The 24,028-nt window shown below is 32.8% G+C and overlaps 1 protein-coding gene across 15 annotated transcripts in view; it reads left to right on the forward strand.

Annotated features, from left to right (window-relative positions):
- PARD3 (par-3 family cell polarity regulator) overlaps nt 1-24,028 on the forward strand; it is a 592,207-nt gene that overhangs the window by 329,559 nt on the left and 238,620 nt on the right. For 9 of the 15 annotated variants that reach the window (XM_036226846.1, XM_036226876.1, XM_036226867.1 and 6 more), the window contains 5 exons: nt 5,783-5,908; nt 7,023-7,399; nt 11,230-11,369; nt 14,074-14,202; nt 16,485-16,523. In XM_036226846.1, the coding sequence (XP_036082739.1) occupies nt 5,783-5,908; nt 7,023-7,399; nt 11,230-11,369; nt 14,074-14,202; nt 16,485-16,523 (811 nt within the window). The remainder of the gene's footprint in view (nt 1-5,782; nt 5,909-7,022; nt 7,400-11,229; nt 11,370-14,073; nt 14,203-16,484; nt 16,524-24,028) is intronic. The other 6 variants (XM_036226877.1, XM_036226861.1, XM_036226870.1 and 3 more) reach the window with 1 other exon arrangement.

The following is a 24,028-nucleotide window of genomic DNA, read 5'->3' on the forward strand; positions in this document are numbered from 1 at the left end:
CTGGCTCCTCCTAAGAGTAACATGGTTACAATTGTTGTTAGTTATAACTTTTAGCTCACTAACCTATATTTTATTACTTTTTAGTCTCTATATAACACATCAAAAACAAAATATTCACTTTCTTTTCAGAATTTCTGGTTTGAAATTTATTATTAGCCAATGAGTAACTTGACCAGGTGCTCTCTTCATGGTCCTGTCAGAGGGCTGTTAGGGACAGTCCAAGTTTTGAGGCTAGAGGTTCCTTTGGACAGAACCTGGCTATCTTTTTAGTAAGTGTGGCCTGAGCAAGTTAACTTCACTTATCCTGTCTTCACATCTGAGGGCTGAGACATTCCTACAGTTTTGTAAAGTTTAAAGAAGAAAATACATGTAATTATAAAATATATTCAATGTGGTCCTTGGTAGTAGCTGATAAGAATGATATTTTATCTTTCTGTTGTCTTTCTGTATGTGCCTTAAAAGCCCCACCGTATTGCTTGGTGGTCTGGTTGTCTAGGCAGGTGCTAATTAGTGTATATAATAGCAGAAAATAATATTTTTTTCTTTTCTATCATGAATCTGAAATGAGATTTTACTGTTATACCATAAATTTGAGAATCTCAGTACACACTTGTTTAGTTAGTTTGGCACATATGTTAATGAAGAATGCAGCCAATTTGAATTTCATGGTACTAGCTCAGCTGTTAAAGCTTTATTTGAAGTTTGTATATTTCAGTTCACTGTAGAGTTTTAAAGCTACCTTAAAAATATTACCTTAAAAAGAAAAAGTATGCTCTTGAACTTTGAACATTCAATTTTAATTTAATTACTTTAGGAAAAAAACAATTTAACTTTATTTACTGAATCTGTTGCCTTTTATCAGAAAGTTTCAATTGTACATTCTCAGCTGCAGACTTGTTAGTTCCAATAAAGGACCATAGTAAATGAATTTGTTTTCCATTTATGTAAATCTTACTCTTTTAAATGTAGCAGTCTGATGCCTGTCATTTCTCCCCTAATTGGAAGGAATTGTCTACTTTTATTTAACTTTATTTTTGGCCTACTTCATCTCATCCATTAGAGATTTTTTAAAAATCAGGATCTTATTTTAACTCGGAATTCCTTTAAATTTTTTTCTGTTTGTGTTCACCAAGTTGGTGGCTGTGGTTCTCGAGGATCAAATGTAGGTTACTGCCGGCCCCTCAGGTTCAGTAATCAGCGAGGTGAAAGGGTCCGGGTGATGGGAGCCATTCTCCCCATTCCTACTCTGACTTTAGTACACTTGTGGTGTGTATACTGTGTCAGCTTTTATTAAGATGAATTATGATCATTTCCATACAGCTGGGTGGCATTTGTGGGAATTCACATTACCAAAGCAAAATTCAGACTTACTCAGCCAATTTAGATGTCAATAAAACATTCGTTACTTATTTTCAGTTTTATCATTGGTTTTAATTTTTACTTGGAATTGAACATATTAACATGTGTGACTGAGTTTGTTTTAATTAAGTGTATAATTAGGCTAATGAACCTTGTAAAAATGTAGTGGTGTAATCCTTAATATAAGATAAGCAGTTAAATTTCTAATTATGCATCCAAAATCATGTACAAAGATACAGTATTTCGATGACTTACTTTCTGGACTGTATACTCCTTTTTCTATTTTGTTATGTGTGTATGTATCTATCTATCTGTTTGTAAGAAACATTATTCAAAAGCCATGAGGGAAAGCTTAATAGAATATGTGTATTTGCAATTTTTTTTTTATCTTAGGAAAATTATTCAGAATTGAAATTTGTACATAAGTGGATATACTGTTTTCTCCCCAATGTTGCAAAAGTTATAGGAAACAGTGGAAGAGGAGTATGTTTGGGGATGTTCCAGATTTATGAGAAGAGAAAAAACCCATTTGCTCAAAAAGCATATGTGTCACATAGGGTTTTCATTAGGTTCACACAGGCGGTCAAGGAGATTATGTTTAGCGCACCCCGAAACCCTACAGACGCGTCGTCATGGAGCTGCCGTGCCGCGTTAATCAGTGCTCCAAGCCCCTTCTCCTGGGTCTGTCAGCACAGTGTTTCTGGGTGGCTGGTGCAGCCGCTGGACTTCTCCCCCAAGTAGAATTCACCCAGCTCAGCTCCTCTTTTCCTTTTCCCCCATCTTTTATTTTTCGCAAAGTAGTTTCTTCTTCTGATGAAAAATGGTTGCCCCTGAAAAGGAATTTGGGTACTAATTGCCAGGAAGACAACTATTCTCTGTTTCAACACATTGATGTGCCAGAATGTTCTGAAGTTCTTTACCTTTAGTTATTTTCTCTACTAAATGTGTTACAGGAACCATAATACCATAGATAGTTAATTCTTTATTAGAACAGATTCTAGTTGCTGGTTGAATTGGCACAATATATACCTAAATTTTTTAAATTACACTATTTGAGATGCTTTTTAATTGAAAGAGGGAGGTATGGAAATATATTTGCTTACACACACATTTTTTAGGAAGGCGAAAGATCTCTTATTACTTTCCTTTGATTTTCCTTCAGAGGGTACTTTTCATTCTCAGTCTAGTTGTTATGCTCAGTTCAATTTTCTTGTGAAGTTTTTTGATAGTTCATTCTTGTTCCTTTTGTAATCATTTTCACCTAGTGAAGCAAATGAGATAATTTTGCAGATTGTACCACTTTACTTTTAAATTAATCCATTCTTTTTGAGAGAATGATTCTAATAGTGTGGTCAAGTACTTAGAAATCAGCAGGCTACTAACTTCTCCTTAATTCAGTCTGTTCCTTTGATTCCCTGATCACTTGCTGTGTCACTCAAGAGTGAAATTCTTCCTCTTCTGTTCCTCCCTCCTCCTGCCACCCGTCAGTTCTCTTGTCTCCAGTGCTGAGAAACAGGTTCTGAGATTTTTTCTACTATTTTAACAATGCTGGGTTCTAAAGCCTTATCTAATAAACCTCTGTTACGTTTTCTGTAGAGTGCAGTAGTTTATTTACGATTCGTAACATTTTTACTACATGTTAGGATTACTGATGCATTTGGCCCTACGCGAGGGTTTATTCAGAAAGACAAGCCATTCAATAAATGAAGCATGTCATGCTCTCTCGCTTTGGATTATCATTCTAGAATGATTCCTAGAAGAAAAAATAAATTTAAAAAGAAAAATGATTATCTAGATGAATATAAATCCATAGACTTATTCATCTGAAAAATATTGATGCCACTTGTAGAATTAAATGACAGATTTCCAAGTTAAACCGTCATAAATGCTGAAAGGATCTATCAGGGATAAATCTGTAAATTTAAATGATCAGTATTAGTTAACTGCTAATTTCTGTTAAACATACTCTATATAGTTCTCTAAAAATATTCTGTGGGCTATTTTAGAATACACAAAATACTTCAGAATATATAAAAATATAATTATTACTCCGTTTAGGTTACAAAAATGTCATAAATGTATTGAGAAATCATTGTGATTTCACTGATTAAAAAGTAATGAACTGAGTGACTTTTAGTAGGATGTACTTTTATTGCAGGTACCGAATGCATGCACTTTTGAAAAGTGCCCTCGGCCTGTAGAAGCACCACGTGTGTGGTTATGTTATGACTGCCTGTGGATGGCTGAGTCATCTTTTCCTTTGAGCTATTCTTTTACATGGATGCTTTTATAGTAAAGTGGCCAGATGTTTTTTACTTGTTCCAGTATTATCAATAACTGTGATTTAATTTGACTTCTCAAATAATTTTGTCCCATTCAACAGTCATAGATATATCTTAATGATTTAACTCCTCTACTAGAACATTTTGTTCAGTCGTGCATAGAAATGAACTTAAACAATGGGAAGCATAGGGAAATAGATTGTGGCCATAATGACATTTTAACAATAATTTAATTATTGGTGTGGCATATTATAGATTCTCTTCCTTCCAAATATAGACTGAGACAGTTAAGTTGCTCATGCAGCTATCTCAGTGTACTTTATTCTCACTTTGAGCTCAGAGAGTGTTTATATTTATTTATTTCTAATATATGGTAGTAAGTAACTAAAAATTACGTAGTATTATTTTCTTCAGTCACTAAGATTTTTTGACTCTTAACGCTAGTAGATGCTAATTTTCAAATGGTAAAATTACAAAAGGCAATTTAAATATTATCTCCTCTTATTATTCTTGCAAGCTGCTAGACTTGACCCCAGTAAAACGCAATGCCTCTTTGTTATATTTAATAATAAAAATTAGAATGAAGTTAAACAATGACTCTATAAATATTCATGAAAGAAACAAGATTAAACTGCAGAATAACAAGTGAAAAAGGACCTTTGCCTCAATTCAATTTATTTCAGTTCAATCACATATTTGGCATAGATGACACCTTTATGAAAAAAAGGATCTGAATCTAAATTGCATTTCACTTGTATTCTATTTTGCAAAAAGCTTATTTGAAACATGAGACTTGTTTGCCTCAGCTAAACTCAATCATCCATTCATTCAGTTGTCATTTATCAAGATCTTACTACTAGCTAAGTGCTTGAGCATGTATTGCTGAATCCCATCTTCTCTATCTTCCAGGAGCTTTCAATACAATAGTAGAGATAAGGTGTGTCTGTCAGTAATAGTAACAGGAGAGTTAGGTAAATGGCCACAGAACAGATAACAATTACTGTCAAAGAAGAAACTTTTTGAGTATCTGTTTACCGGAAACCATATCTAGGGTACTGCAAATTGTATGCTATTGGAAAATATAAATAGGCTATTAGAAATTATGGTATCTTCAACTTTATTTAAGATTCTTAATTATAGTATCTATATTGATTTTTTTTCCTGTTGATATTAGGATTATGAAAGAATATACAAACTCTGGATAGGTCAAAAATAAGTTTATAAAATTTTTAACATTATGATATAGAACTCATGCCAACCATTAACTAAATCACAGGATTAGAACTAGGTAAAGATTCCTGTTCCTTATACTATAATCATACAGAGTGTTTGCTCTTTGTCCCAGTGGGGTGTAGCATACCCTTCCTGTCAGTCGAATAGTGTTCTAGACCAAATACAAAAGTAATTTTTACTTTTTTTTCCTCCCTATTGGTCTCTATAAGTTCATTCAGGCTTTTCTTTCAACCTGAAGTTGAGTACACATTTAAGACTGGCATTATTTGAACCTGTCACTGGTTTTCTCCAATTTTTCTTCCAATGAGAATAATGGCAACTAGTTATGTACTTTGGAGAGATCTAACACATTTTGAAATTTAGAATATTAGTCACTATCAAATTCACATGCCAAGAATGGACACTTCCATTTTTGAAGTCTTTCTTATTTTGCTTCTCAAATGTACAATGCGCTGAAATAGCCTTTCCTCCTTACCTTGACTTTCATGAGAAGACGGGGCTTGCCAATAGCAGTGTACCAGCTGGCTGAAAACAAAACTGCCAGAGCTGTTTGTAAATACTCATCCATGCTCATCCATGCTCCGCACTGCGATATGCACTGAACCACCAGGCGAGCTCTGTTTGAAGCAATTTTAAGCATAGAGAGAAGTAGTATACGGTTTATTTCAGAAACAGAATACTGACAAGCCAGAAACAATTTCTTATATTTTTTGAAAGGATCCACTTCTACACATCATTTTTAACTGTTTTGATTTTTACGTGGTGTTATTTTAAAATGTATAAATAGCAATTTAATGTACCCCTTTATTAGGAAGTCTTTGTAAACGTAGTACCAGCGTTAAAGCAGTGGGGCATTGTGCGTGGTGGAAATATTACATGTGTAATGATTTGCATTCTTAATGTTCCAGAACCCTGGGGTTATTAGTAAAACGATTGGAGAAAGGTGGTAAAGCTGAACAAGAAAACCTTTTTCATGAGAACGATTGCATTGTCAGGATTAATGATGGCGACCTTCGAAATAGAAGATTTGATCAGTAAGTGTGTGCTGGTCGCACTGCTGTGCTTCCATGCTTTCAGCATGATAGAGCGCAGTCAGTTGAAATGCTTCCCACAACACGTCTGTGATCTCTGTCTTTATACTGGAGAGGAGTGTTTTCTGCCATTATTTAGCCTTTAAACATTTAATCAAACTTCATGTAATTACTACCATTAGACTGTATTTCAAAATGACCTCTGACTGGTAGAGCGTGTCTTAAAATATTATGGGCCCAGTTTAGGCTTTACGATTTTGCTACTTCCTCACCTTTTGGAAATTTCACCAGAGTGCTGGTTTGTGTTATACTTTAACTCACATTTCCAACTTTGTCGCACATGATGTCTTTCAGTACAAATCACGCAAAGCTCCTTTGAACCACAGTGCTGTGGTCTGCTCACATTTTCTTTACCTTGATCAGGTCCTTACACAATTAAAAAGCTAAAAGTTGTTTGGATCTTATAAAACAAGGCAAGAGTGAGCAGAGATAATAAGGACTAGGAAACCAGCATGAGACGGAGCTCCTCAGGCTGGTCGTGGACTAGCAGTGGGCCAACAACCCATAAGATTTTCAGTCTTCAAGAGCGCATGGGTGTTCTTGGGATTTTTGTACAGACAGACTTGACTTAATTTTGCTGGTAAATGATGAGTAGTTGCTCTCTGTTGTTTTCTAAGTATATTTATAAGTATATTTATTTCTTGAAAACTCATATGGTCCACTTGTAAAGAAATATTTTATAATTTTTAAAAGTGGTATTTGATAATGTTGTAGTGAGCAGGTTGTATTTAATTATATTAGTACTGAAACTAATACCTTTGTTGTGCTTAAAACTATTATTTAATGGTTTACAATTGAGAGCATGGCATTTCACCTCTAGTTGTGAAAATTTTGTCATTTATATGTAGAGAGTGAGAAATTTATATTTGGAGAAACAGCTATGCTCTTATACAGAGCTTGCAAAGTTGATTGATAAATGGGATATGAGAATTTTGTTTTTCGGTTTCAACAAAGTCTGTCAGTTCTTGTTGCTTAATTAGTGTACTTAATTAAGCTCGTAATATCTCCTAGTCTGCCAGTCTTAATTTGCTAATTTTCCATTCTTTCTCAAACTCAGAGCACAACATATGTTTCGCCAAGCCATGCGTACTCCCATCATTTGGTTCCATGTGGTTCCTGCAGCAAATAAAGAACAGTACGAACAACTCTCTCAAAGTGAGAAGAACAATTACTACTCAAGCCGCTTCAGCCCTGACAGCCAGTATATTGATAGCAGGGGCGTGAACAGTGCAGGGCTCCAGACACTGCAGAGAGCGCCCAGACTGTCCCACCCGGCCGAGCAGGTTGATGCTCACCCACGACTACCTCAGAGCACGCAGCCCTCTGGAAAACCGCCGTCAGCTCCAGCTCCACAAAATTCATTTAGTACAAATGTAAGCAGTGGTTATAATACCAAAAAAATAGGCAAAAGGCTTAATATCCAGCTTAAGAAAGGTATGATCTTTTCTTGTTCTTATTTGATGCAGTGTCTTTTAATAGTCAACCAACTAACCCAAAGCACCCTCCCTTTCATCTCACTGTGTGAAGTAAATGATGTAATGATGTATTTATTTTTTTAAAGTACTTAAAATGTATTTTTATGCTTTTAAGATTCATTTTGTTATATAAAAATGAAAACATTCAGAGAATAAGGCTTTAAAAAATAAGTTCATATGATGAAAGTAGCAGTTACTACTTTCAGCAACAAAGGAAAATGGTTTCAGAATGTTACATTCAAACCCAAAACAGTAGTGAGGATTTGACTGTTTTGATAGCCCTACTTCCTGTCCAGATACAGCCCTCAAAGAGGACTTTAGACATCATCCATTTCAACCCACCATTTTGATAATGGGAAATGATTGATTCCTTTGATACTGTCTGCAGCTAGTGGTAGAATGCGGAGCAGCCAGGCCATTGTTCCAGAATATTCCATGGTTTCCCTTTCTTAAGATGGCAAGAGTGATTATAATGGGCCTCACTAATTCTTTATTACACACACTTTGTATCAACTTATTTTCTTAAGTATCTCTTCCTTCATACCATGCATCCTTGTGTACAGGAAACATAGTCTTTCATTTTGACCTCCCCCAGGACTCAGAGCAGGTGCTCTACTGACTTTCTAATTTCTGGCTGCTGTCTTCTCCAAGCACTGAGATACATTTTGCTATTAATCATCTATTTTAGCTGATCATTTTGATATATTTATAAATCATGTCTTTCAAAATGGTGTCATTATAAGAATATTTCTTTTTAAAAGCTCAACCAGGTCCCATGGTTAGATGGAAATGAATCCAAGAGATATTGAGCAATTTCCTCAAGTCACATGGCTGCTATTGGCCGCAGCTTCTTACTAGAACATTTTCCATATCCTGACATTTAGACCATTTTCTTTTCATTTAGGGTAGCTTTTACAAGCTTGTAAACTCTGAGATTCCTTTTTCATTTCTCAGTCATATTCTTTCATTGAACTTTATGTGAACCACAAATTTCTTATTTCTGGTTACTTGCTTTTAAGCTCCAAATACTTGGTTGATGTGATCAGAAATTGACAGCTTTACTCTGCTTTTGAAACATATTACAAATACCGAGTCATATCAGCATAAATCCTTTTTAGCTCTCTTAATTCCTAAATGAGAGAAATATCAGGTCTCCTTTCTTCCCTTTTCTCTACTCAGGCCCTAATTTTCAAGCAAAAACATATCAAGAATCACAAATAGAGTTTATAAAGTATGGGCTCTCTCAACAAAGGAAAAATGTTTTACTTGGCCATTGCTATAAAGGTATTAGTTCACAAATATCTTTGCCCTTTTGTATGATACAGGTTTATTTATTTAGTTTATTACAGGTTTGGCACAATTATTATATTTTAGCGACTTGTGATACAACATAAACTTTTTAAATGAAATAAAATTTTATTTGCCATTAAAAGAATCATTTTTTGAAAACAAAATAAGTTATTTTACTAGTATTTTAAAAGCTATGATTACATTTCACATAAGCTAATTGAGAAAGACTGCTCAATCAGTGTAAGAAAGAGAAACGGTGATTTCTTTTAAACATTTTATGATCTTGAGTAATCTCAATGATATAGAGCCTCATAGATCTATCTTGATTTTAATTTACTGATTGTGAGAATGTGTGACAAAAGGCAAAAATTGTTTGTGCCTTCCTGATAATATTTATAAAGACTTTGAATAAAAATAATTGTTTACTATACATAAGAGTAAAGAATGCCGATTGTCTTTGATTAGTACTAAATACAACTATTTTAATAATGATTGAATGAGACTGGAACAAGCTTTCATTGTAGTTAATAGATAATATTTTTACTAATTATGTTACATTTAATATTTTTAATGAAGTACATCAAAAACATTGTGTATGACAATGTTAAACTTTAAATTGAGTTCAAAGTGAACCAACATGCTTTGACAGAAGTTCTTTATAAACTGAGGTCAAGGCTAAGTACTTGAAAAGAGAAGTGTTCATTATAATAATTCTTAGGCATAATTTTGGAACTATGTCATGTAACATCAAAAAATACAGTAGCTCCTATGTGCTTCTCTCTATAATTATGATTTCTTAATATTTATTGCCATTTTGGCATTCTCCAATACCCTGCTCTTTTTGTGAAATTAGCTTCTTAATAAAGTCAGAGAAGAAGGTCAGTAATCTATTTCAGTCAGTGCAAAATATTTGATTGGCTTTGCTAAATGAAAATTGATATCTATTTATCTTTCTCTTGAAGGTCATTGCCTGAACTTTTAGCTTACAGATTTAGGGGTTATTGCTGATATTTTAATAGTATGAAAGTTCATATAACAGTCTTTGTAGTTCATACAAATTAATATTGCAAAAAGAGAATAATTAAAATTCTTTCTTAATAAATGTTATTGCAAGTCATTAGAGTTTCATGAAAGCACAGACATATGGAAAAGTCCCAGCAGAATAATTAGGAAAATTTCATATAGACAATATGCCATTCAAGTCTTCACACAGAAGACTTAAGAAATGAACAGTCCAGGCACATTAGAGTAATTTTAGACTTGCAGGAAATGAATATTTTGTTCGAACTTGAGATTATTTATAATAGGTTTTGTTACAGGTATAATTATTGAATGTTTTCTTCATTTCTACTTTGTTTATTCTTTAACCCACTTTTTTATTCAAGTTTATTTGCCCGTATTTGTTTCCTAAGCTTTATACTCGTGCCTATAATTTTGTACTGAGTGCTGCATTAATGTAGTTTTTAGATTAATGTAATTTATAGATTTTTTATCTTTACATATCTCTTTATTTATCCCATAATATCAAGCATTTGTCCTAATACCATTTTATCTGAAATGAAACCTAATATCTGAAGTAACTTTTTAAAAGCTCTAGTTATAGAAAATTCCGTGATTCATTAGAAATTTGTCATTATCTTCACATATTTTCTTGGTTCATTTTGGCTTATTACATGTTGGTTCTAGTGACCTTTTTATTACATTGTATTGAGTGTACGAGAGTACCTGTCAAGAAAGCTTCCAAGAATTTAGAATTTAAATTATATAAATCAACACAGTAATTTATAAATGCCTCATTAATTTCAGTACCTTTAAATATGATGTGATGATTCTCTGTCTTGGTAGCCGTGATCTGTGATGGGTTCTTCTCTGGGTAATTTGCCTTTTTTTTTTTTTCTTTTCAAGAGATATACATAGTCAAATTTAGATGAATTAGAAGAGAACTAGGCAAAAATAATATGGTTCATCCTGTCAGTGAATTGCTGTGACTTATTACAGTTTTGGGAGATTCCGTTATCTCTATCTAGAAAAATTTCTCTATTTTTCACCTCTCTGAACATTGCTCTTCTCTGGCTCCAGTGCCTACCTGTCAAATCTAGATACCATTATTACACAATAATACTTTCTGTTTGATGTACTGTGGGTTAGAAGTGTTTTTGTTTTTGTCATAGAGAATTGTTTATTTTCATAATCAAAGAATAGGCATTTAAAAACTTAAGCAAGAATATTTGTATATTTGCATATTACCTTTCATTTGGGTAGTTTCCCATTTCTTCTCAGATTGATGAATTTTGATATCTGAACCATTTAAACCTTTAAGAATTTAGTCTATTTTGGAAATCTTTTACAACTTTTAGAGAATTAAAAGAAATGTAGGCCATACGAAAGTTATAAAATGTCAAATTAATGCAGAGTGTAACAACAAATCTTTTGTGTATGATACACCCATAGAATTAAAGGTAGCTCATTTTCTTATTTTTCTCCCTGCTATATATTTAGGTACAGAAGGTTTGGGATTCAGCATCACTTCCAGAGATGTAACAATAGGTGGCTCAGCTCCAATTTATGTGAAAAACATCCTTCCCAGAGGAGCTGCCATCCAGGATGGCCGACTTAAGGCAGGAGATCGACTTATAGAGGTGAGCGACTTCTCTAAGCCAAAAGTTCCATAATTCTTAGAAAGTTATTCTTTTAAATATTTTTATAAAATATGAAACTAAATCATATTTTAGCAGCAGTATGAATCTTAAAACAATATATTTCTGCTTTACCCTATACATTTTTCCATGTTATTTGATGAGAAACATCTTTTTGTTTAGTTTACTCACATTTTTAGTTACTCAGACATTTGGTTTATGACATAACATAATTTTGTCATTATGTGAGAGCAGTGTCTATTAGGTTATGTTTCTGGATGGCTTTAACTTTTTGTCTGGCAATCTAGAAATGTTATCTACTTTGTAATCAAAACTGAGACAAATGAAGTAAGTAAAAACAGTATGTTTTGATGAGAGGAACAAGGAAAATTTTAAATGTCAGCATGGGAAATGAATTGAGACATAAAAATCAAATGTTGGAAAGAGAAACAGTTTTTCAAAATTTCTTTTCTGTACCTCATGAGTTTCAGTTCATTGATCTCTGACTCTGTCTTTGACATACATAAACAAACAGAATTTCTATTTGTGTGAATGTTGGTGCATATAGAAATGGGAGAAATACTGACAAAAAGTATACTTTATTAGCCATTTTTCTTAATGTTTTCTTCAGAAAACAGTCTATCTTCTTAGCAGCAGTTAATATTTCCTAATTACTAGCTAGTATTCAAATTCTAATGTTAATGTACATATTTATATTACTTTTTTTCTTTACTTGTAGTTTCATACATAGTTTTGAACTCTCCAGATTGAGCTCTCTTAAAGATTTCTTGAAAAGTAATGGAGCAAAAGAATAACTTCTAGATTTTTTTCCACGTACACATTTTGGGCCTAGATGCCTTAAATCTTATTCCTTTCCTTTTTGTCTTGTTCATGTGATACCATTTTTAAAAGGACCACAAACAGAAGCTGACTAAAAAGGAAATTTGAGTACAAATTATATTTAAAGTGTCACTGGTCCTTGGGGTGAAATTGAGCAGTTGACCCTTGAGCAGTGTGGAAGTTAGGTGCACTGACACCCATATCCCTTAACCCCTGGTGTCTTGCAGTCAAAAATCCCAATAGTACTTTTGGCTCCCCCAAAACTTACCTACTAATAATTTACTGTTGATTAGAAGCCTTACTGATAACATAGTCAACAAATATATTTTGTATGTTATGTGTGCTATATACTGTATTCTTACAATAAGGTAAGCTAGACAAAAGAAAATGTCCTTAGGAAAATCGTTAAGGAAGAGAAAATACATTTTCAGTACTGCACATATTGATTGAAAAGATATCTGTGTATGTAAGTGGGACTGGTTGAGTCTCTTGTTTTCCAGGGGTCAACTGTAATATTATTCCAAGTGTGTAGTTGTAGTTGTTTCACTTGGTAATAGTCTCAGGTGGGATTGTCCCAGACCGCCTTCTCTCCCTGCACCCTCCCTCCCCACCTTTTTTTCTGAAGGTAACCACTTTATTTTTGAGTCTCTGTTTCATCACATAGTTGCTTTACTTTTAACACATCATAAAGACTTTTGTTTTTCTTTTTGAGCAATAGGAAGGGCCTGCAGCCTATATTTTTTCAGAGTTAGCCTTTATTTTCTATAGCTATCAGCTTTCTCTTAAAACGGAAACTACATTTTTACATGTTTTAAATCTGACTGTCTAGTATCTTTAGTTAGAGCTACAGTTCTGTGGCACCTTTTCTGAGTATCTGGATATCTGGAAGCATACATTTAAAAAAAAATTGAGTTACTTTTTTTCGTTATTTAGAAACTTTTTGCTTTCTTTGACCCCATTATTACTTATCTATTTCCTGCAATTGCTTAATAGTAGTAGAACATTGAGCTATATATGATGGTTTTTAGCAGAGAGGAGATAGGTTCTAAAACATATTCTAACTACAGGAAGATTTTGATATTACAGTGTAAGTAATATACTTGCTTTGGACAAAATGTTATTTTTGTCTAAAGAAAGATAATATGAAATACTTTTAAAAGGAACTTCCACTCTCATTTCTGTTAAATATATAGTGCTTTCTGATAATGTTATTTGATTTCCTAAAAGATAAAAATGAGATTTCCCAGAAACTGGTTGTTTCAAATCCTTTTTTTTTTTTTTCTGGTAGAATTTCCTTAAACCCTTGAAAAATATCGAGGTGAAATGTTATTCCTCCAAAAATATTATTAGTTTCTCGAGATTCTTCTTTAATATTTACATTTTAGGGATAAAAAGGTTATCTTCATAATTTTTGGTAAAATTTCATTTAAAGTTAGAATATTTTTACAAAAATATTTTTTTTAGTGTGTTTTACTACCTGCTTTAAAAGCCACACCTTTTTATTTTGGTTTGAGAAACCCTTTACTACACAAGGCCATCAAGATATATCAGTTAAGAGCCAGGAAGTTTTGTGTTAACTTGACATTTTAGATATATTTGTTTATTACTTGTTACTTGTTAATGCTCTGATGGCTGTAGCTTTTGGTTTATTGATAAGCACTAAAAGATTTACTACTTCCTCTCTCACTTGTAAATACCTGGTCTGCATTTCTTTATTAGCCACAACAGCCTGGTGGTTACCAGATCATGCAGAATTTACCATGAAATGAGTTATGTTTCATAGAAGACATGATCAATTCTAGATTGTGTGTCTGTTCTGTTAGCCGTTTGCATAGGATTGGAGCTGAAAACATTTTATTTGTTTTAGGTAAATGGAGTAGATTTAGCAGGCAAATCCCAAGAGGAAGTTGTTTCCCTGTTGAGAAGTACCAAGATGGAAGGGACTGTGAGCCTTTTGGTGTTTCGCCAAGAAGATGCCTTCCACCCAAGGGAACTGGTGTGTAAATTTAAAGCAGATGAAACATATCTGATGCACATGAGCCAGGGATCCGGCTTAGCTACCGGATGGCCAGTGTATATCGAAATGTTTTCTAAGCAGTTTCTGTATTTTATATGTCTTTCAGCCTTAATACACACATTCTTTTCTCATTTTCCCTCAGTTTTGGAAATAGGTATCCACAATGTTGAATGTAGGGGTATTTAAAAATCAAAATGCAGGGATATTTTCTAGGACAGCAAATGTTATTACTGAATGCTTTTAGATGGACTGATCGAATAACAGACACGTCGATTAATTCATAACTGTCACTTCAAAGGCTGTTGTTGAAAGCTTGCCACGTTCTCCACTACATATGACAAATCTTCGTGTTTCAGAATTTCATAGTACATGTAGCTAAGCCAAATAAAGATGCTTGCTTGTTTATGAAAAGGAGTACCTTAGTTAAATATTATTATTGAAAATAAAAAGACCTGAGTGGCAGTAAGCACCTCAAGCCATTAATTACTAATATAGACATTACTTAGAATGACATAGGTGAAATAAAAAGGCATTTGATTTGCAAATTATTTTACTTTTTTGTACATATATCAATACATCTAAATATTAGATAAGGGAACTTACATAGCATTGGTTTGAAGGAAATATACATATTAAATTGACATAGTTCTGAGTATTTTTCTGCCAAAAAATGCAGTTTTGTTTACACATAAAAAGAACATAATTGGAAGACTCACCTTTCTTTGTCTTTCAATGTGGTGAGAAAATTGTTTTACTTCAGTACAAGTGGTGTTTTAACTTTTTCAAAAACAGATTCTAGTTGGGTTGTTTTTCAGTATTTGACCTCTTTCAGCTAGTTTCTAGCTTTGTCTAAAAAATAATTGATTCATATATACTAGAGTGGCAAGATTTTAGGGGTACTGTTACCAGATTTGTCCTATAGCCCTAAATCTCATAGACTAATACATCAAATATGGATGTCATGGTTAATAAAATATTCCTTGTATTATAAATCAGATAAAATTTAGTTATAGCGATATCCTGTCCCTTAGTTACAAACAGATCTAAAATTTACTGTGATTTTGTATAAATTTCAGATTTTGATAAAGTTGAAAAGTGAACACCGCTAGTGTTTTAAGTAGATTTTAAAAAATTCTAAAAACATTTTTATTTCTATTTTAAAATGTTTAATGCATTATTTATCAATTAAATTGAGTTTTCTTCCCCCACTGTTACCTAATTTTGTGCTTAACATGCCACCTGATTTTAAAACTGGAGATATCTCTGTTAAATTCTAAATTAGCACTTGAGAAACAGCAAAAACAACTAAGTTTTAGATAGGATTTCATGAAGCTTTAATTCTTCCTCAGTAGACCTGAGTCTAGGTAATAGCATTATTAGATTGCCAGAGCCTCAGTACTGCTCTTAAGCAGCCTTTCTGGAGTTATTGCCAACATATAGCCAGCTTAAGGTTATTCAGGTTCTTCTTGTCCAATTTTGATCTTCCAGGCTTCTGTTTTCCCCTTCTGCCGCCTACTTTTTTTTTTTTTCTTGATTATTTAATTTATTGCTTGTGAGCTTTTCATTAAGGAGTGAGCCAATAGGCCATCAGTCTGTTATTCACGTTGCAGCTGCTTTTCAAGATTTAAAAGATTAAAATTCTGAAAACTTAAAGGGGGCATTTAAAGTGGTCTTTGAATTCAGTTAACAAAGCTCTTTTCCTCTGGGTGTCTGTGTTTAAATTCTGTGTCCAAAACAAAATACTTTTATCAATATGTGCCTTTTAAATAAATCAACCTTATGTAATTCAAGCAACTCTATAATATATGAAAAGAAATTACGTTTAAAACCTGTGTAAAAGTTAAGGTATAATGGTTGTGGTTCAGACTGTTATTACCTGGTCAAGCTATCAAATTATAATATACCTTCTAACTTAGATTTAGTTGAGAAAATGTTTTTTAAAAATCAGAAATAGTGCTACAAATAGAAAAGCAGTTTGGTGAGATTTATTTTCCTCCAAATAATTTCATGATGAACTGTGAATGAACAAGTAAAACTTACATCTAGAAGAATTTCTTAAAACACACACCCACACAAAATATAACCACATCAGTGAAAGTTTGGAAGACAGAGTAATACATCAGCCAGAATATCATTCCCCTCTATATAGTTTGTGGATTTTAATAACGACCAAAATTTCCTTTAAAGTAAAGCTTTGTGTCCCTGTATGTTGAAGATGGCTTTGGTCAGTCTGTATTTATGTTTTTCTTCAATTCTTCTAGAATGCAGAGCCAAGCCAGATGCAGATTCCAAAAGAAACGGTAAGAGCTTTGTCTTTTGCAAGGATGCAGAGATGTTGGAAAGATAAATGGAACTAACTTTTTACTAATTAAATATGCAAACTTGTCCTCCCGTTTCCTAGCTCATAATAGAAACTGTTATGTTATTATGGAATTTATGTTATTAAATTCCAAAGTGGTCTTAAGGTGACTTACTGCTACTATCTCAGATATAGACTATCTTGTGTTTATTTTTGGCCAGATAGGGATGAAAAAGAGAGAGACATTTGAGTAGTTTTCTATTACCTGTATACTAAAAGGGACTAAAAGTTCATGAGATTGTAGTAAAATGCTGTAAGTAGCTACAAAATTGAAAGCAAGCAAACAACAACAACAAAAAACTTGATTCAGGCACAGAAAAAAATAGGAAAAGCTAAAACACAATAAAAATGTATCATAAGCAGGAAAAATAAAATGCCAGTTATTAGTCTAAATATACTAGTTATTTGAATAATGTATAAGTGTTTTATTTCATATGTTATTATAACATAAGGGGTAACTTCTCTTAATAAATGTAAGTATTCACAGCTTAGATTAAAATGCAACCCTAGTTATATCCTATTTAGAAGACAAATCGTAATATAGACTGGAAATAAAGGAGCAAGTTGAGTTCTGGCAGGCAATACTAACATAATGAAATAAGAATTGCCATATCAGTCTCTGAAAGTATTGCTTTAGTGTGGATGCACTGCATGGGGAAAAAAGAGAGGGTGTTTATATTGACACATAGTATCATCCAGAAATTCTTAACAGTTAAGACCTTTTACGTGTCAAACAACATAGCATAAAACATATCATTCCCAAAGTCTTATAAGTAAAAAGAAAACTTAACAAACCATATCCTCATAGGTGAAGCCAATATATATTTTTCAAAAATTTATCATTTTAGTTAGACAAAAAGGTAAGAATATGAAGAATCTGAATAACATAATGAACAGATTTAATATTTCTTTGTACATTTTAAAACAAACAGCTTTGAACCTAATAAGGAAAGAAACAAAATGTTATTTTCAAATATTCTATAATTACAAAGATGGATGGCAAATCAGACTTCAGAGGAAAATCAGTAAACAACCCTGAGAATATTACACATTCGTAGTGTGGGTTGTGGAAAATTCATAGCCTTGATTTTTTATTTCTAAAATCAATAGGTCAGAGACAGCTAATCAAAATCACAGTGGTATTTGTGCGTTGTGTATGGTGGGATGGGTTGAAAGCCGAGAGGAAATTGGACAAATTGATTTCAAATAATACAGAAGGCACATAAGTGATTTATACTATTTTAAAAGAAAGTTATGACAAAAGTACATCATAAGCTAAAATACTTAAAATAGCATGATATTGTTACAGGAATAGATAAATAGATAACTTAAACACATTAAACGATAACAGAAACAGACCTGGTGTGTCTGTGTATGTGCATATATGTTAAAGGTGGAATTTCAAAATAGTGGTAAAGGATGTTTTTCTTGATGTCTAAAACAATTGGCCACTCACTTTAAAAAGTTACATTTCTTCTTCTTACCATACGCTAAAATAAATCCCAGTTGGTTATGAAATTTAACCTAAAAAAATAAATACTAAAAAGTATTAAGAGAAAATATGTGAAAATCTCTTTAACTCTTGATAGTGAATGTTGTCCAAGCCATAATATTATTAGATAATAAATAGGTTGATAGATTATTTGTGTCTGTGTGTTTGTATAATTTCGTATAGCAATAATCATACCAAAAAATAATTTTAAGTCAAATACTAGATGCAGGAAGTATTTTGCAATGTGATCCCTGGGTAAAGAATCACTCCTTTGTTGCTAGAATCTGAATATCATAGAACTTTTTGGAAAACAGAATGACTTTGCACATAAACTGCATCTGTTGGTGCTTAAGACAATCTGAGATGGCAAATGACTATATAAGCAGTAAAGATAGGCATATTCTTTCAAAATATTTAGTCAGTCCTGGTGAGGAAATTGATGATTAGCCCTGAACTTTTCAATCACCAAGGGGGAGCAGCATCACTGGCTTTAAATGTAGTATGCCATTGAGAATTGCAAGTTCCATTCTCACCCACTCCTTACCCACAAAGCCCTGTGTGTTCATGAGAGTCTGCCAAAACAAATGACAATTCACTCACCTTGACAAAAGAAGTTATATGCATATGCATATTGTCTAATTTCCAATTGCAAATGGAAATTTTTCTGATGAATTTTCCAAGTAAATTCAAAAAGCATAACGTTTTTTCATATGTTTTCTTTTTGATTTTTTTTCTTTTAATATGTCTCTTACAACTGTGTCTTTTTCTGCTCTTGCTGCATTTGCAGTGCCTTTTTGGGTTGTTAAAAGCATCATACTGAGCCATGCCACCCTGAACAAGCCTGATCCTGTCTGATATTGGAAGCTAAGCAGGGTCGGGCCTGGTTAGTCCTTGGATAGGAGATCGCCTACGAAGAGCATGTGCTATAAGCATAAAAAAAAAGAAAAAAGAAAAACAAAACAAAAAGAAAGCATCATATAAAACTTTCAATTAAAAAAATTGACTTCCAGGGTCTCTGCCATTCTTTGTACCTTTTGATGGCAAGTCATTAAATTCATTTAAGGCTTGAAATTCCCTGGTATTATTTAAACTTTAATGTGATTATAAGCATCTTGAGAACAGATATGTCTGGAAGCTCAGTTCATTTGTTTGTTGGTTGATTGTCATAATGATCCATAACTGACTTCGTCTGAGAAATTTAAAAAAAAGGTCAGTAAGGGTCAATAGCTAATAGACCTTTGAATTTTTATGATGTGAATTTCTTGTGATTTATAAATACCGTATTAATTAGAGTGGGAGATTATAAATTCTAGTTTTAGGTTACCTATTTAAAATGGGACAATTAGCAAAGTCTCAAGGTCACTTGCTCCATGTCCTGAACAAACTTCTTTACCTTTGAAAAATGTATTTACTTGGTACAGGGACTCTCACGTGGATATACAGGTTGGACAAGACACTCATGGGCGTGTTAGGGATCTTCAGAGAAACTAAACCAGTAGGATGTGTGCATACATAAAAAAAATTCAGTATAATGAATTGACTTGTGTGATTGTGGAGGCTAGCGAAGCTCGAGACTTGGGAAAACCCTGGTCCAGTTGCATTCCAAAGTGTGACAGGCTTGAGGCTCAAGAGAGCCAATGGTGCAGATCAGGACCTAAGCCTCTCTGCTGGAGAGATCCCCCTTCTGCAGAGAGGCCTATCTTTCTGTTCTGTTCAGGCCTTTAACTGATTGGATGATGCCCTCCCACATTATGGAGGGCAGTCTGTTCTGTTCATAGTTCACCAATTTAAATATTAATCTCATCCAAAAACATTCTCCATGTTGACACCTAAAATTAACATCACAGTGAAGTAGTGAGTTTACCTACTGGCTATCAGGCTTTTTTAAAAAGAATAAAATACTTAGGAATAAATTTAACCAAGGAGGTGAAAGATCTGTATCCTGAAAACTATAAGACAGTGATGAAAGAAGTTGAAGATGACACAAATAAATGGAAATATAACCTGTGCTCATGGATCAAAAAAATTAATATTGTTAAAGTGTCCATTCTGCCCAAACCGATCTATAGAATCACTGTATCTCTCTCGAAAATTCCAATGGCATTTTTCACAGAAGTAGAAAAAAACAATCCTAATATTTATACAGAACCACAGAAGACCCCAAATAGCCAAAGCAATCCCAAGAATGAACAACAAAGCTGGAGGCATTACACTTAACTGATTTCAAACTATATTATAAACCTATAGTAATCAAAACATTATGGTATTGACATAAACAGATATATAGATCATGGAACAGAATAAAGAGCCCAGAAATAAATCCACATATATATGGTCAATTAATTTACGATAAAGGAGCCAAGAATATACAATGGGGGAAAGGACAGTCTCTTCGCTAAATGATGTTGGAAAAATTTGATAGCTATCTACAAAAGAATGAAACTAGATCTCCATTTTACAACAAACACAATATTCAACTCAAAATGGATTAAAAATTTGAATTGTAAGACCTGAATCCATAAAACTCCTAGAATAAAATATATGAGATTAGCTCCTTGACATCAGTCTTGGCAATGATTTTTTGGATTTGACACTAAAAGCAAAGGTGACAATAATAACAAAAATAAAACAACACTTGGAACTAAATCAAATATAAAAGCTTTTGCATAGCAAAGGAAACAACTGACAGTTAAAAGGCAATCAATGGAATAAGAGTAAATATCTGCAAATCATATATCTGATGGGAGGTTAATATCCAAAATACATAAAGAACTCATGCAACTCACTAGCAAAAAAATAATCCGGTGAAAAAATGGGAAGAGGATCAGAATAAACTTTTTTCCAAGGAAGACATAGTAATGACCAACCAGGTACATGAAAAGGTGCTCAACATCACTGATCATCAGGGAGATGCAAATCAAAACCACAAAATATCACTTCATACCTGTTAGAATGACTTCTATAAAAAAAATGAGTAAGTGTTGCCGAGGATGTAGAGAAAAGGGATCCCTTGCTTAATGTTTGTGGGAATGTAAATTGGTGCAGCCACTATGAAAAACAGTATGAATGTTCCTCATGAAATTGAAATAGAATTACTGTATGATCCAGCAATCCTCCTTCTGAGTATGTATCTGAAGGAAATCAAGATTTTGAAGAGATGTATGCACTCCCATTTTCATTGCAGCATTATTCACAAGAGCCATAACCAGGATAAGTGTCCATCAACAGATGAATGGATAAAGATGTGGTATATATATTATAAATAATACATGTTTTATACACACACACACATGCATGCATACATACATACACATACACACATACACACAATGGAATATCATTCAGCCATGAAAAAGGACATCTTGCCACTTGAAACAAATGAATGGATCTTAAGGATATTATGTTAAGTGAAATAAGTCAGATAGAAAAAACAGGTATTTTATGATATTATACGTGGAATGTAAAATAGCCAAACTCATAGAAACATACAGAATGGTGATTCCCAAGTCTGGGAGTTGGAGGGAGGGGGGAAATAGATGTTGGCCAAAGAGTATAAGCTTCTAGGCATAAGACTCAAGTTCTGAAGATCTAATGTACAGCATAGTGATTATAATTAATGATGCTGTAATATGCACTTGAAAGTTGCTAAGAAAATAGAACTTAAATGTTCCCACTGCAAAATAGAAATAGTAATTATGTTATCTGATAGAAGTGATAGCTAATGAATGCTATGATAATCATTTTTCAATATATAAGTATCAAATCAACACATTCGTACACCTTAAATTAACACAATGTTGTATGTCAATTATATTACAATAAAGCTGGGTGGAAAAATAGTTGAGTCAGAGAAAGCATATAGCCTCCTGAGGGACTGAATTGTGAATCATTACATGTTTATGAAAACTATACAAATTTTTTAGGATAAACTTATCATCGAATACTTATTTAGGCCTATAATGTAAATTAATTTTGTTACATTACAGAACATACATGAAAGTGTACAAAACTTTGTAATTTGAGATCTTGTTGAAGATTTATACCATCATCCTCTGAACATATGTCAACCTTAATGGTTTGGTTTGGAGCATCAAATGTTCCTATTGTCAAAAATTTTATAAACTATATGCTATTTCTATGCCCAGACTTATCCTGAGCTTATAATTTAATGAAATAAGTTTTAATTCAAATGATTAAATTCAGTCTTATTTCAGAATTGAAATAGGTTAATATTTTCATGATCTTATAAAACTAGTAATGATTTTGTAGTGAATCTCTCAATGTTTAATGATTTTATTTGAAATTGCTTACTATTACTGTAATAAGATAGAGATTTATTATTGTTTGGTGTGTTTTCCCTTGGGAAATATATCTTAGTTGTTTTTTGTTGTCCTTTTTATTGTCCTGTGGTGATAAAATCTTTAAAATTTATTATCATTTTTTTGCGATTGAAGTCAGATTATTTTAAAGATTATATTGGTAGTAATGCATATTTTAAAAATAAAAATTGCATTAGATATGGAAAAGCTATTCTGAATTAATTACTAAGTAATTTTTATTCTGAAATGTCCAAATTTTCAGAAAGTTTTAAGAATTATAAAAAGAACTCCAGCATACCCTTCACCCACATTCTCCAATTGTTAATATTTTCCCACATTTGACATATAATTTTCTTCAACCACCCCCACTTTTTCCTGCTTCCCACTGCATATTTTTTCTGTGAATTGAGAATGCACTCTAGACATAATTACCCTTTATCTGTGAATATTCCAGTATGTATATACTAAGAACAAGAACCTTTTCTTATATAACCATGATATAGTTAATCAAAACGACAAAATTAACATCGATTTAACAGTCTGGTTCTCCCAGTTGTCCCAGTTATGTTCTAATAGCATGCAGAATTGAATGAAATATGAATGAATGACTACATAAGAATTATAATCTGGTCCAAATTCCAATTCAGGATCATGCATGGGATTTAGTATACTCTTTAGTCTCCCTTAATCTGAAGCATATCTTCAGTTTATATTTGTTTTTCATGTTTGAAGAACAAATTATTTGAAGAGTGTGCCTCCATTTGGGTTTGTGTGACATTTTTTTTAATTGGGTAAAGATTTTTCCTGCTTAATTGTACAGATTAATAACTGTATGAAACATTTGTTCTCAATATTTGTATTATCAAGCATCAAATTTAAAAATTTTTAAAATTTTACTTGTATTTAATATTTGAATTAGAAAAGAGCTTAAGAAAGCCTGCTGTAACATTTTAACTTTGCCAGAAAAAATAATTAACCCTAAAATGCCAGCACAAATAATATGCATAAACATTAATCCTACATATAGGATCCATTAAAATATTTAAAAGAAACTAGACTATGACTCAAAAATTATTTTTTATGCAAAAAAAGGTAACTTCTCTGTTTAAAAAATTCTCTTAAAAACATAAATGTTCGTTATTATTTGAGATAACTGCATATTTAATTTTTGTGTGTCGAATAAGTGTGTTCTACCTTTAACTTCTATAAGAAATTTTGTTAGATGTGAGAATATTATGGCCGCCACCATGGCATAGTTGTTTTTTCAGAGCCATCATAAAGTATCCATTTCTAATCAGTCTTTCCCCCTACCTCCAACCCCCAGCACCAGCCCCTGCCCAACACTTCTAGCTGTCTTCCTCTCTCCCCTTCTACACACTGTGTTTTTGAAGAAGGAAAATTAAAGAAATGGTATGCAATGGGATTTTTATATTACAGAAAGTAACGTATATTGATAGAGAACTCAGCCAAACACAGAATAATCAAAATCACCTACAATTATGTGACTTCGGTGCCACCATTTTGATATGCATTTTTTCATGACTTTCTTCTTTATCTATGTAACTAATGTATACCATGTTCCAGGCACATATCATGTAGCTAATGTCATGTCCCAAGCCGAAGGAAAAGACCGAT

Source organism: Rousettus aegyptiacus, unplaced genomic scaffold (assembly GCF_014176215.1).
Source record: "Rousettus aegyptiacus isolate mRouAeg1 unplaced genomic scaffold, mRouAeg1.p scaffold_m13_p_10, whole genome shotgun sequence".
In the NCBI taxonomy this organism is placed as follows: Eukaryota; Metazoa; Chordata; class Mammalia; order Chiroptera; family Pteropodidae; genus Rousettus; species Rousettus aegyptiacus.